General features: G+C 52.5%; 1 protein-coding gene across 2 annotated transcripts; it reads right to left on the reverse strand.

The window, feature by feature from the left end:
- Positions 1 to 88: 88 nt before the first annotated feature.
- Positions 89 to 12,616, reverse strand: SLC35D1 (solute carrier family 35 member D1). 2 transcript variants are annotated; one of them, XR_011048645.1, is made up of 14 exons: positions 12,414 to 12,616; positions 11,918 to 11,951; positions 11,740 to 11,826; positions 11,404 to 11,471; positions 9,832 to 9,903; positions 9,625 to 9,693; positions 9,231 to 9,333; positions 8,377 to 8,469; positions 5,807 to 5,874; positions 5,443 to 5,521; positions 4,223 to 4,305; positions 3,590 to 3,849; positions 2,005 to 2,148; positions 89 to 807 (listed from the first exon to the last, which is right to left on the reverse strand). XR_011048645.1 is itself a non-coding variant. In XM_068406425.1 (12 exons), the coding sequence occupies exons 1-12, from the start codon at positions 12,614 to 12,616 to the stop codon at positions 3,741 to 3,743; spliced, it is 1,068 nt and encodes a 355-aa protein (XP_068262526.1). In that variant the 3' UTR covers positions 2,172 to 3,740. The 2 variants fall into 2 exon arrangements, 1 of the variants encoding a protein (XP_068262526.1); XM_068406425.1 differs by lacking the exons at positions 89 to 807; positions 2,005 to 2,148 and having other exon boundaries at positions 2,172 to 3,849.

A 12,616-nucleotide genomic window follows, 5' to 3' on the forward strand; every position in this document is an offset into this window, starting at 1 on the left:
TTATGGTAAATAGTGATGCTAAAAATTTGCTAAGCATGATGCTTGCGTTGCACAAATTTTCTTGCTTCCATTATACACGTTCTCATTTTATTTTTGAGCTCAGATAGATAAATTTCAAGTCAGCCAAACGCTTAAACCTTGTTTGCCAGGATCAGGTGTTAGCTTATCCATTGATTTATTTTTCAGTCTGTCATCTTCCATGTTTCACTGAGCACAGGAGAAGGGCCAAGTGATTGTGGCTGAACAGGACGTGCAGCTGGAAACACACCTTTACATCCAGCGTACAGAGTCCCGTGGGGCAGGAGTGAGAGCAGGGATGGGGGACTATTGTAAGAGTAAAGTGTGAGAAAATTCTTTATAGGCTGTGCAGGGGACAATGCTCACCACCCCCCTCGCAGCAGTAGGGTTGACAGCCATGAAATAGGTTATTACAGTGTCTTAGGTTGTAATTTATTTTTAAGCCACAGCTACACCTCTACTGTATTAAAAATAGGAAAAATTGTTCATTTGTGTAATTTATAATCTTGTCTCCTGTGGCTTACAGGAGTGCTGTTGATTTTAATTGGTTATTTTTACTTAAAAGTTTATGAGTCTTTACGATTCCAGTTGTAAACGGTTTGAAACCAACGTATCAACCTAAAAACCCCAACTGCCAAGGGTCTGTTTTCTTCTTTGACTGCTTGTACTTGGACTTCATCAATGAGCCAAATCCTCTGGATCCAGCCTGGCTCCATCACCACGATGAGGTACCAGAGTGTCTTCACCTGCTGCTCCCTGAAGGGTTGTGAATGAGCTGTTGGAACCTGCCTAGAACGAGACAGCAACTTACCTGGAGGGGCACATCAAGGCTTGTTAATTAATTAATTGATTGCTTTAGGAAGAGGTTGCTGTTAACTTTACAACAGGGTTTATTAACAGAACCCCCATGTGTCACAGCCTTACATCAGACGGTCTCGAGACGGTTTCAGACTGAGGGCAGTGCAGTGTTCAGTGAGGCTTTGCAGCTAAAGTCCTGGTTTCAATTTTATTTTTATGTATTTTTTGTTTGCAAGTTGGAAATAATTCCAAGAATTCATAAGTAAATTGTCTCAGGCTTGCGTGTGAAATACAGCACTGTGTATATTTTCAGGAATGTTGCTTTGGTTTTTATCTTACCTTTTTTTTCTTGGTGATATATAGAAGAGACCTGACATTCCATAATCAACACCTATGTAATGCTCAGCTAGACTTTAAGAATATTTAATTTACATTTTGTTTATGCTGGTGTTTTATATAATACTGTTCATTTTCTTCAAGATGCAGCCACTATAACTTGATAAGTTATTGCACTACTAAAGGCTATTTAAAATTCTAGAAATATAGTACCTTTGGTTTCATTTAAAAAGCTTTCAGGACAGTTTGGAGCCCAGAAGTGTTTGAAGGTGTCTCCAAACTGCCTTGAAAAGCTCAAAGCTTGCGTGGGACACTTGGGCCTGGCTTTAAGCGCCGTTGGGATGGGCTCAGCTGGAGCTGGGGGTCCTGGACTCACTAAGTGCTTTAAGAATCCAGTTCAACAGCATAAATCCTTGCTGGGCTTTCTAAAGGATTAAATGTGATATTAAAAAAAACAACTACACACACACACAGAATTTAGATTATACGTTATTTTCCACACGTAATTTTGCACTGTTAGCAATGCCCTTCTCCTACCCCCTGCTCCCCGTCTGCAATTCTGAAAAAGCTTATTAAAATATTTTTTTTTAACCAGACTGTTTGCCTAAAAAAATTCCTGAGTTTCTTGATCAAAACAGTATTTTGGATTAAACTTTGAAGCATTTCTTTCCCCATGTAACACACCAAGGCGCAGGTTAACAGCTCAGGCTGGCAGGGGAGGAGGAAGGGGACTGATTCTAGCAAAGCACTAGTGGTTTTTTAGTTGGTTTTTTTTTCCCATTTGGATATTTTCCCTTTCTCAATATTTAAAGCTGAAAACCCAAGAGACCTCCCCACTCCCTCCACACGTACCAGAGGACACCAGAAGGGATAACTGAGGTGCTGGGGGAGCCCAGCTGCCCCACTCTTTGATTTGGCCTCAGTCACTTCATCACCTCTGGCCTTTTCTTGCTGCTTGGACTCGATGATCCCAGGTCTCTTCCAGCCTAGATAATTCTGTGAGAAGGCGAGAGCAGGAGGCGGGACGGGCATTGGTTTATTTGAAGCCAGTACAAAAATACAGAGGCACATAAAATCCTTTTTTTTTTTTTGCTGTCATCACTGACTGACACAGAAAGCCTGCCATACATTCAACTAAAAGGTCGCCCTTTTCATCACTAAAAATGATCATTTTTTGCAAATAGATTCTATATAGAAAAACTTTAGTCGATTAAAAGAATAGAAAATACTGCTGTAGGAACTCTGTCCGCTTCCCCAGTGTACACCATACCAGCCAGACCCTGGCACCGAGCTGTGCCCAGTTACAAACAAAACAAGCTTTAAAAATACTTCACCGTTCGGACAATCAATCTAACCAGTAGATTAAAAACAAAAGAAAAAAAATCAAAACTTTTCATCAGAACAGACATCCTGACTGCGAACGCCTCAGCACAGCGACAGGGCAAAAAGGGGCTCCCGGGAGGGGATGTGGGCACAGGGGCCAGCGGACCCGTGTCACGGCTTGCCCAGCACCTCAGGCACTCACAGCGAAATTCTCGCTCACGTATAAAACCATCAGTGTTACACACTCCAATAAAGGCAGCTTCGCCAAACAGCAGGCACATCTTTAGGAAATATCTTCCAGAAACAAGTTATATCGTCTATAGAAGCTATTTTCCTGGTTACTAAAGGAATGTATACAAAAAAAAACACCAAAACTTCATAAATATATAGTTTTACCAAAATTTTCTTTGAATCAAAATTATAAACAATTCTTTTTTAAACCAAAAGAGAGACCTAGAAAGAAGTGCTGGGTAAGACAACCTTTAAAAATCAGTTTCTGCTGCCTGACATATATTAAAAATCCCGTTATTAACAGGCCACAAACCAAAGAAAACTTAGATTAAAAAAAACAAACCAGCTGGGGGTCAGGGCTTGGCCGAAGCTGAAGTGCTGGGGCTGCAGCAGGGTGTTTCGAGGGAGGCTGCCGGCCCTGAGCTCAGTGGTGGTGGGTAAAACCCTCTCCATCAGGAGCATCCCTGAGCCTCGGGGTGCGAGGGAGAGGGGTGGGTGTTTGCAGGGCTCTCAGCACCTAAGGGTGAACCCAGCTTTAAAAGCGGGTTAACAGAACAAAACCACCACCAAATACCAGGTCAGAGAGCACAGAGCACTCAACAAGGGGGTCTGAGCCTCCCTACCTCCCTCCTGGGGCCCGATCCGTGCCGGGTACCACGGCCCGACCCTCCCGCAGCAGCACGGTGCCGGGCTGGGGGAGGCAGGGAGCAGGGCCAGCCCCAGCACCCATCCCTGGCTGCAGCCGAGGATGCTCCGGGCGCAGCCCTCGCGATGCCAACCTGTACGCCGCTTGTGCCAGAGCTCAGCCTGATTAGAAACCCATTAATTCCTCAACGATCAGCCTTAATCAACGAGATGCGACCCTCACTGCGCAGCCAGTTACCTTCCCGATCACTTGTAGAGGCAGCAATTTAGATACTGTGCAAATTAAGAGCATCTCCATCACTCCGTGGCAGACCCCGGGTTCCTTCCCGCGTTCTGCCCGTCATCAGCCGGACAGAAATCGGTTGCTTCACCAAAACGCTGTTCCCTGCTCACACGGAGCTTTTTCCTTTAATATCCAGCTTGATGCCAGCTTCGGACTGCTTGTTCATCTGCTCCTCCGTGAAGGTGATGTAGGAGTACACCAGGCTCCCAGCAATACTGCAAAAGAGGGGTGGGGAGGAGGAGGAGACAGAATCAACCAGGTTGGAAGAGCCCTCTGGGCTCATTGAGTCCAACCATTGCCCTGACACCACCATGGCAACTAGACCAGGGCACTAAGTGCCATGTCCAGGCTTTTCTTAAACCCCTCCAGAGATGGTGACCACCACCAAATACACCCCAGAGCAGAGGGGAGACTTTTCCAAGAGCTGTGCTAAGACACGGGTCAGCACCGCGCCTGCAGCACCAATACCAGTTCCATGGTGGTATTATTTTTTGAAAGAAGCATCAAGCCAGTCAAACCGTCTCACTTTCATGGCAATTTTTCACTTTCAAATGATAAATAACAACTGCAAAGGCCTAAGGTTCTTACCTGATATTTAGACCAATGAAGTTTGTCCATGTAAAAATATAGTCTCCTCCAAAAACCATCCCAATATAGGTTATTAAAATATTCTGCAAGGGAACGACAAGTTATCAGCAAGAGCTTAAGTTTTCATACAGCCCGAGACAAGCGCGTGCTCTGGGTGTCAACGCTCGCAGAGTGTGACCCAGGCGAGCGGTGCCGATCCTGGGCTCAGCGGGTGGTTTCAGAGCTGCTGGGAAAGCGGGATGTGGGGAGGCTGTGGGTGCCTCAAGGATGTTCATGGGATCACAGAACGGTTTGGGTTGGAAGGGACCTTAAAGACCATCCAGTTCCAACCCCCTGCCACAGGTAGTGACACCTTCCACCAGACCAGGTTGCTCCCAGCCCCATCCAACCTGCCCTTGAACACTGCCAGGGAGGGGGCAGCCACAGCTTCTCTGGGCAACCTGGGCCAGGGTCTCACCACCCTCACAGCAAAGAATTGCTTCCTAAGATCTCATCTCAATCTCCCCTCTTTCAGTTTAAAACCGTTCCCCCTCATCCTGTCACTACTTGCCCTTGTAAAAAGCCCCTCTCCAGCTTTCCTGTAGCCCCTTCAGGCACTGGAAGGTGCTAGAAGGTCTCCCCAGAGCCTTCTCTTCTCCAGGCTGAACAGCCCCAGCTCTCTCAGCCTGTCCCCATAGCAGAGGAGCTCCAGCCCTCTGAGCATCTCCGTGGCCTCCTCTGGACTCGCTCCAACAGCTCCGTGTCCTTCTGATGTTGGGGCCCCAGAGCTGGACGCAGCACTGCAGGGGGGGGTCTCACAAGAGCGGAGCAGAGGGGCAGAATCCCCTCCCTCGCCCTGCTGGCCACACTGCTGGGGATGCAGCCCAGGACACAGGTGACTTTCTGGGCTGCCAGCGCACGTTGCCGGCTCATGGTGAGCTTCTCGTCAACCATCACCCCCAAGTCCTTCTCCTCAGGGCTGCTCTCCATCCATTCTCCGCCCAGCCTGGATTTGTGCTTGGGATTGCCCCGACCCACGTGCAGGCCCTGGCACTGGCCGACAACCCGCAGGCACGGGCGGGCCGCGGGGAGCTGCGCTGGGACTCTGGCCACGCAGGGCTGGAGACACGGTGCCAGGCACGTCCCAAGGGCTCAATGACCCTGTGCCAGCAGCTGAAGCCGAGCAGCGAACGCTACAACACTCGCCCAACAGCAGCCCTGGGAGCAGGGAAACCACTCACCTTAATGCAGCCAACTATTGTAGTTGTCAGAGCAGAGTTATACTGAGTGCAAAGGACCGTGGAGTACATCAAGATGAACCTGCAGGAGGAAGAGCCGCTGTCACGACACGCTCTGGGCATCTCTGCATCGCTCCCCCTCTCCTCCACAGTGGCGTTTGCACCCCTGCTTTATGGCTAAACCCACGCTGAAGCAGGGTAGGAATCGTCTCCATCAGCCACAGCTCCCAGAAATGCTGTCCCTGTCAGCACTAAAGATTTCCATATTTATTTTTTTTTTACCCCAGAACGGCTCAGGCCACCCAAACTTCTGGGCCAGAGACACCCCCCTGCACCCCAGCCCTCGGGGGGCACCGTGCAGCCTTACCCCATCACACACGACAGCGTAAACTGCACCACGAAGAAGGTGTCTGCCCAGCCCTGGTACTCCAGTGCCTGCAAGAAACACAGCCCGACCCTTAGAGGAGGAGGAGGAGGAGGAGGAGGAGATGCAGTAAGTGACAGCAAGACAATGAACGAGCCCCTGATGTTGGCTTTCACGTCACAGCAGGAAAAAACCAAACACAACGTGGCCTGGTGTGATGTCCTGGCCCATGAGCAGAGGGGAACAAGGTGCTGGGCTGCTGGCGGGTCAAAGGAGGGGGTCCTTCCCCTGCTCAGCACTGGTGAGGCCACCCCTGAGTGCTGGGTCCAGCGCTGGGCTCCCCAGTGCGAGAGGGACACGGACAGACTGGGGAGAGTCCAGCCAGGGGCCACCAAGATGAAGGGCCTGGAGCATCTTCCCTGTGAGGAGAGGCTGGGAGAGCTGGGGCTGCTCAGGGAGAGCTGGGGCTGCTCAGCGTGAGCAGGGCAGGCTCAGGGGATCTCACCCCCGTGGATAAACACCTGCAGGGAGGGTGCTGAGAGGATGGAGCCATGGTCTTCTCAGCAAGGGTCATCAGACATTGGAAGGGGCTGCCCAGGGAGGTGGTGGAGTCACCATCTCTGGAGGGGTTTAAGAAAAGCCTGGCCATGGCACTTAGTGCCCTGGTCTAGTTGCCATGGTGGTGTCAGGGCAATGGTTGGACTCGATGATCCCAGAGGGCTCTTCCAACCTCAGTGATTCTGGGATTCTTCCCAGTGGTGCCCAGGGCCAGGACCATGTGCCATGGGCACGTCCTGACACGCAGGAGGGTCCCCCCACCCAGACATGGCCCATGGCCACCTGCTCGAGGGCCCAGACCAGAGGAGCTCCAGAGCTCACCAAGATGTAACACACGCAGAGTAGGGCAGCAGGTTTCCTACGTGCCCCGTCCCCAGCACAGCCCCCCACGGCGCAGCCCCCCCTCCCCGGCCGGCTGCACGCCCGTCACAAGAGGGTTTTTCATCGTGCTGCCAACGTGGAGTCTCCTGGCGGCCGCCCCAACAGAGCCCATCTTTGTCTGCCGCCGGCTGCCAGGAGCTCGGCCGGGAAAAAGAAGTTTATTCAGGGGAGAAAAAAAAACGAGGTGATTTCTCTGCAGGCTGAACAGAGGCTGCACAGAGCCATGTTTTGCCCCAGCTCCTGCCTATAAATGAGCACTTGATCCCCAACACACCCCAGCGAGTCGCCGCTGCGCAGGGCAGGCGCTGGGCTCCCTTCAGCTAATTGCAGCTCGTTAGTTCAGCCACTGATCACCAGGGCATGAAGCTCCCGAGGAGAAAAAAGCCTCTGGGCTGCCCCTGCCTGGGCACAGGGGGGCTGCCAGGGGCGGTGGCACCCACGGGGGGCTGGGGGAGCAACACCTCAGCACCCACCTTCCCTGCCCATGGAGGGGGACGCCCGCCCGGGCAGGCGTGAGGGGAGAGCACACGCAGTGTGGAGCTGCACAGACACGGGGGTAATAATAATAAATAATAAGTACTACTAAGAGTACTACTAAGAGTACTACTAAGAGTACTACTAAGAGTACTACTAAGAGTACTACTAAGAGACAAATAATAATAATAGAAATAATAATAAAAATTAATAAAAATAATACCAAAATAATAAAATTAATAAGTGATAATAAGTAATAATAAAAATTAATAAAAATAATATCAAAATAATAAAATTAATAATAGGTGATAATAAATAATAATAAAAATTAAAATAATTATTTATTTATACCAAAATAAAATTAATAAGTAATAAGTGATAATAATAATACTAAAATAATAATAAGTGATAATAAAAATTAATAAACATAATTATTTATACCAAGATAATAAAATTAATAATAATGAGTAATAAGTGATAATAAATAATAATAGAAATAATAACATAAACAAAAATAATACCGAAATAATAAAAATTAACGATAAGTAATAAGAATAAGAAGAAATAATAAGAAGAAATAATAAGAAGAAATAATAAGAAGAAATAATAAGAAGAAATAATAAGAAGAAATAATAAGAAGAAATAATAAGAAGAAATAATAAGAAGAAATAATAAGAAGAAATAATAAGAAGAAATAAATTTCAAGTATAGGAACTGCATGTAAATCGGATCGTGCCCTGACGGGGCAAACCGACCTCCGGAGCAACCCAACGTACCCACGGCCCCGGCAGGAAGGGGTTCGACGAAGCCCATTTATCCTAAAAACACTCGACTTCTTTGTTTTAAATAATATTTGGTTTCACTCATCGCTCTCGTAACTTCCCCGTTCCTCGAGCGTTACAAAAACGCTTCAATGGAGCAACTCTGCGGGTTTGAAGCCCAACGTCAGACCCACGGGCAAAGCCTGGGGGGTTTTGGGGTGGTTACTCTGCCCCAACCTCCTCCCCGAGCGCCACGTAGTTCGTATTTGCAAATTAGGGATAACGAACTACTTCACAATTGCAGATTTTAAGTATTTCCCGTTTTCTTTAAGAAGGTGAAGTTACAGGAAAGCACATTATATTATTATTATTATATTATTATTATTATTATTATCCTACCTTCTGCGCATCCCCGGTGAAGTAGGCGATGCTCAGGGTGGGCAGGAGCATGAACAGTGCATTGTAGTAGAGCAGCCCGTATTTCCCCAGCTCCTAGAAATAAGAAACAGCTGAGTAGTATTCATATATTATTCATATTATTCATATCGTTACCAAAAAACGGGGCTTGGCGGGTAAATCCACGTGGGATTCTCAGGGACAGAAGAGTTGGTGGGGGTTCTTTTTTATATATATAGATATATATATACACACACATATTTTTTATATATATTTTTTTTTATATATTTTATTTTTTTAATATTTTTATATATTTTTTCTTTTTTTTATATATATTTTTTTTAATATATATTTTTTTCCTTTATTTTTTTTATATATTTTTTTCCTTTTTTTTTATATATTTTTTCTTTATTTTTTTTTATATTTTTTTCTTTTTTTTTATATATTTTTTTTTTATATATTTTTTCTTTATTTTTTTTATATATTTTTTCTTTATTTTTTTTATATATATTTTTTCTTTATTTTTTTTATATATATTTTTTCTTTATTTTTTTATATATATTTTTTCTTTATTTTTTTTATATATATTTTTTCTTTATTTTTTTTATATATTTTTTTCTTTATTTTTTTTATATATTTTTTTTATTTTTTTTTTATTTATATTTTTTCTTTTTTTTTTTATATATTTTTTCTTTATTTTTTTTTTATATATTTTTTTTTTTTTTTTTTTTAATATATTTTTTCTTTTTTTTTTTTTTTTTATATATTTTTTTATAAAAACCAGACTTGGGTGACCAGCTTGCAGTGGGTTTATGGCTTCCTGCCCTGCCTGGAGAGAAGCCCAAGGTCCATCCTACCTTCGAATCCAGCTTCTGTTTCACGTAGGCACCGTTTGCAGCCGTTAAGGCATCGTTAACAAGGATAAAAACATATCCTTCCAGATCGAACGCCAAGTCAGCACTGAGAAAGGGAAAAAAAAAACATAAATTAAAGGTTTAAGAGTGCAGTGTAACACTCACAAGCTTTCTTCCACCTCCTGTTTAGCCAATGAATTGTCAGAAGGAGTTAATCACACGAGGAGTGATGGGATTTGGGGCAGGAAAACATTCTTTCCTACTAGAGAGCGTGTCTGAGGGGGGAAAAAGTCAGCGTTGGCTCTCCCCCTCCTTGGGGTGCCTGACCCACCTCAGCCTGGGCGGCTGGCACGTGTGGGGACCCGTCGGAGCCGGGAGAGGGGACAGCAAAGCTCACCTGGCAGCCACGAAGGCGCCCATGATCATGGCAAATACTGTCATCTGGATGCTCCAGGAGAACTTCTTCCTGGGAGAGAGAAAGTGGAGGCACCGGTACCAGCCAGAGCACTGGCCCTCTGCTCCCAAAGCCACCCCGCGCAGCCAGGGCACGTCCACCCTCCCCGCACCTGGCACCACAGACCCTCCTAACCCCGCAGGGACTCACTTGAGTAAGAATCCTTCGGCAAACATCGTAAAGAGGATGGAGAACCTCCGCAGGACGGTGAACATGGGCAGGCTGCGGGAGGGAGGGTCAGTGGTGGGGGAGAAAGGGCTGCTCCTGCCCCGGCGCTGCCCCAGCGCGGCTCTGCGGGGGCTGCAGGGCGATGCCCCGGGTCGGGGCTGGGAAGGGGGCTCTGGAGGAGAGGGATGGGGATGGGGGGGGCTCTGGAGGACAGGGCAGGGGATGGGGACGGGGGGGGGCTCTGGAGGACAGGGCTGGGGACCTGAGGACAAGGGGGGTGCCGGAGGACAGGGCTGGGGATGGGGACGGGGGGGGGCTCTGGAGGACAGGGCTGGGGATGGAGCTCCAGAGAACAGGGATGGGGACGTGGGGGGGGCTCCGGAGGACAGGGATGGGGACCCCGGGGGGGGCTCCGGAGGACAGGGATGGGGACGCGGGGGGGGCTCCGGAGGACAGGGATGGGGACCCCGGGGGGGGGCTCCGGAGGACAGGGATGGGGACCCCGGGGGGGGGGCTCCGGAGGACAGGGATGGGGACCCCGGGGGGGGGACACCGGAGGACAGGGATGGGGACCCCGGGGGGGGGACACCGGAGGACAGGGAGGGGGACCCCGGGGGGGGGACTCCGGAGGACAGGGATGGGGACCCCGGGGGGGGGACTCCGGAGGACAGGGATGGGGACCCCGGGGGGGGGACTCCGGAGGACAGGGATGGGGACCCCGGGGGGGGGACTCCGGAGGACAGGGATGGGGACCCCGGGGGGGGGACTCCGGAGGACAGGGATGGGGACCCCGGGGGGGGGCTCCGGAGGACAGGGATGGGGACCCCGGGGGGGGGGCTCCGGAGGACAGGGATGGGGACCCGGGGGGGGGGCTCCGGAGGACAGGGATGGGGACCCCGGGGGGGGGCTCCGGAGGACAGGGATGGGGACCCCGGGGGGGGGCTCCGGAGGACAGGGATGGGGACAGGGGGTGGGGGGAGTCCGGAGGACAGGGATGGGGATGGGGACAGGGGGGGCTCTGGAGGACAGGGCTGGGGGGGGAGGGTGCCGGACAACAAGGCTGAGGACCAGGGGGGACTTCGGAGGACACGGCTGGGGATGGGAGGGGGGCTCCGGAGGACAGGGCTGGGGATGGAGCTCCAGAGAACAGGGCTGGGGACCCGGGGGGGGGCTTCGGAGGACACGGATGGGGATGGGGGGGAGCCGAAGGCCAGAGCCGGGACGGGGGGGGGGGCTCCGGAGGCCAGGGCAGCCGGCCAGTGTCCTCACGGAAACGCCATTCCTCCCACACCCGAAAACGTGTCCCTTACGTCAGCCCCTGCCCGGGCGGGGACCCCGGGGCCGGCCCCAGCCCCTCACCGTGGTGGGGAGGGCCAGACCCGCACCCCCCCACACCCCACTGCCGGGGGGGAGCGTTGGGAAACACGCACGTGGCGAGTTTCAGCGTGGGCAGAGCACGAACCGTCCGGCCCCGGGTCACCCACCCCCCCGCAGAGCCGCAGGGCTCCCCGCGACCACCGGACACCCCCCCCCCCCGGACCCCCCGGTCCGTACTTCAGTTTCTTGGTGCTGAACAGTCCCGTGATCTGGTTCCCGAAATAGAGAAGAGGTAGAGGAAACGTCTAGAAAACGATGAGAGGGATAAGGCGCCGGTGAGTGCCCGGAGCGAGCCCGGGCACCACCCGCCGCTTATTAAGAGATAATTAAATTATTCCCACCCTACGTTCGCACACGCACGTGTCCCAGCCCGGAGCCGCTCCGTGCCCGCGGGCTCCCGCGGCGACGAGCCCGGGCACCCCGCGGTGCCCAGGGCTGAGCCCACCCCGGGAGGGGGCGAGGAGCCCGGGGAGGGGGCGAGGAGCCCGGGGAGGGGGCGAGGGGGGGGCTCACCCGTCGGGGGACGTGCCTGTCCAGGTCGGGGAACTTGACCACCCGCAGCGCCTTGCCCGCCCAGAGCACCGCCACCGTGGCCACCATCTGCGAGAGAGCGGTGGTCACCCTGGCAGCCCCCCGCATGGGGGGGTTGGGGGGGGGGAATGGGGACACACACACCCCCCCCCGCACTCACCTGGCCCAGCCCCACGCACAGCGAGGAGGGGAACCTGCGGGGCAGAGAGCACGCATCAGCGGGGGCACCCACGTCGGGGGGGTGAGGGCACAGCGGCGGCCCCCCAGAGCTGCGGAGCCCATGGGGGGCACTGCCCAGCCGTGCGGGGGGTCCCCACGGGAACGGGGGGGGGGGGCACCCGCGGGGGGCTGGCAGGGCTATGCGCTCCCGGGGGGGTGCATGGGGGGGCCCAGCCCCAAGGAGGGGACCCCAAGGCAGGGGGGGCGTGTACAGGGGTGCCCGGCCCCAAGGGGGGGTGCGGGGGGTGCCCGCTGGTGCTCAGCACCCAAGGGGGGGTGCACGCACAGACGGGGGGGGGGGCCATGCCCCCAAGGGAGCGGTGCCCGGGGCCTGGCACGGCGGAGGGGTGCGTGCCGGGGGGCTGCGGTGAGGGGAGCCCCCGGGGACGGGGGGGGTCATGCCGGGGTGCGAAGGCCCCCGCGGCGCCGGCCGTTACCCGTAGGTGGTGAGGACGCTCTTGTTGACGACGACGATGAGGAAGGAGCTGAGGCCGTAGAAGGCCGCCGCCAGCAGCCGCAGGCAGAGCGAGCGGCCCGGCGCCGCCATGCCCCGCTCCGCATCGCCGGGCGCGGGGGCTCCCGCGGGGGCTCCCCCCTCGGCCCCGGCCGCCGGGCGTCTGCGCGCCGCCGCCACCGACAT

The sequence above is a fragment of the Nyctibius grandis genome, chromosome 8 (assembly GCF_013368605.1).
Source record: "Nyctibius grandis isolate bNycGra1 chromosome 8, bNycGra1.pri, whole genome shotgun sequence".
In the NCBI taxonomy this organism is placed as follows: Eukaryota; Metazoa; Chordata; class Aves; order Nyctibiiformes; family Nyctibiidae; genus Nyctibius; species Nyctibius grandis.

What these genes read in the sequence shown, in the direction of transcription:
- SLC35D1 (XM_068406425.1), bottom strand. Translation starts at nt 12,616, where the DNA reads ATGTCGGTGGCGGCGGCGCGCAGACGCCCGGCGGCCGGGGCCGAGGGG. An exon ending in TTCAGCACCAAGAAACTGAA is followed by an intron (nt 9,904 to 11,403) that starts GTACGGACCGGG and finishes TCCCTCCCGCAG; the next exon opens with CCTGCCCATGTTCACCGTCC. An exon ending in GGCGCCTTCGTGGCTGCCAG is followed by an intron (nt 9,334 to 9,624) that starts GTGAGCTTTGCT and finishes TCCCTTTCTCAG; the next exon opens with TGCTGACTTGGCGTTCGATC.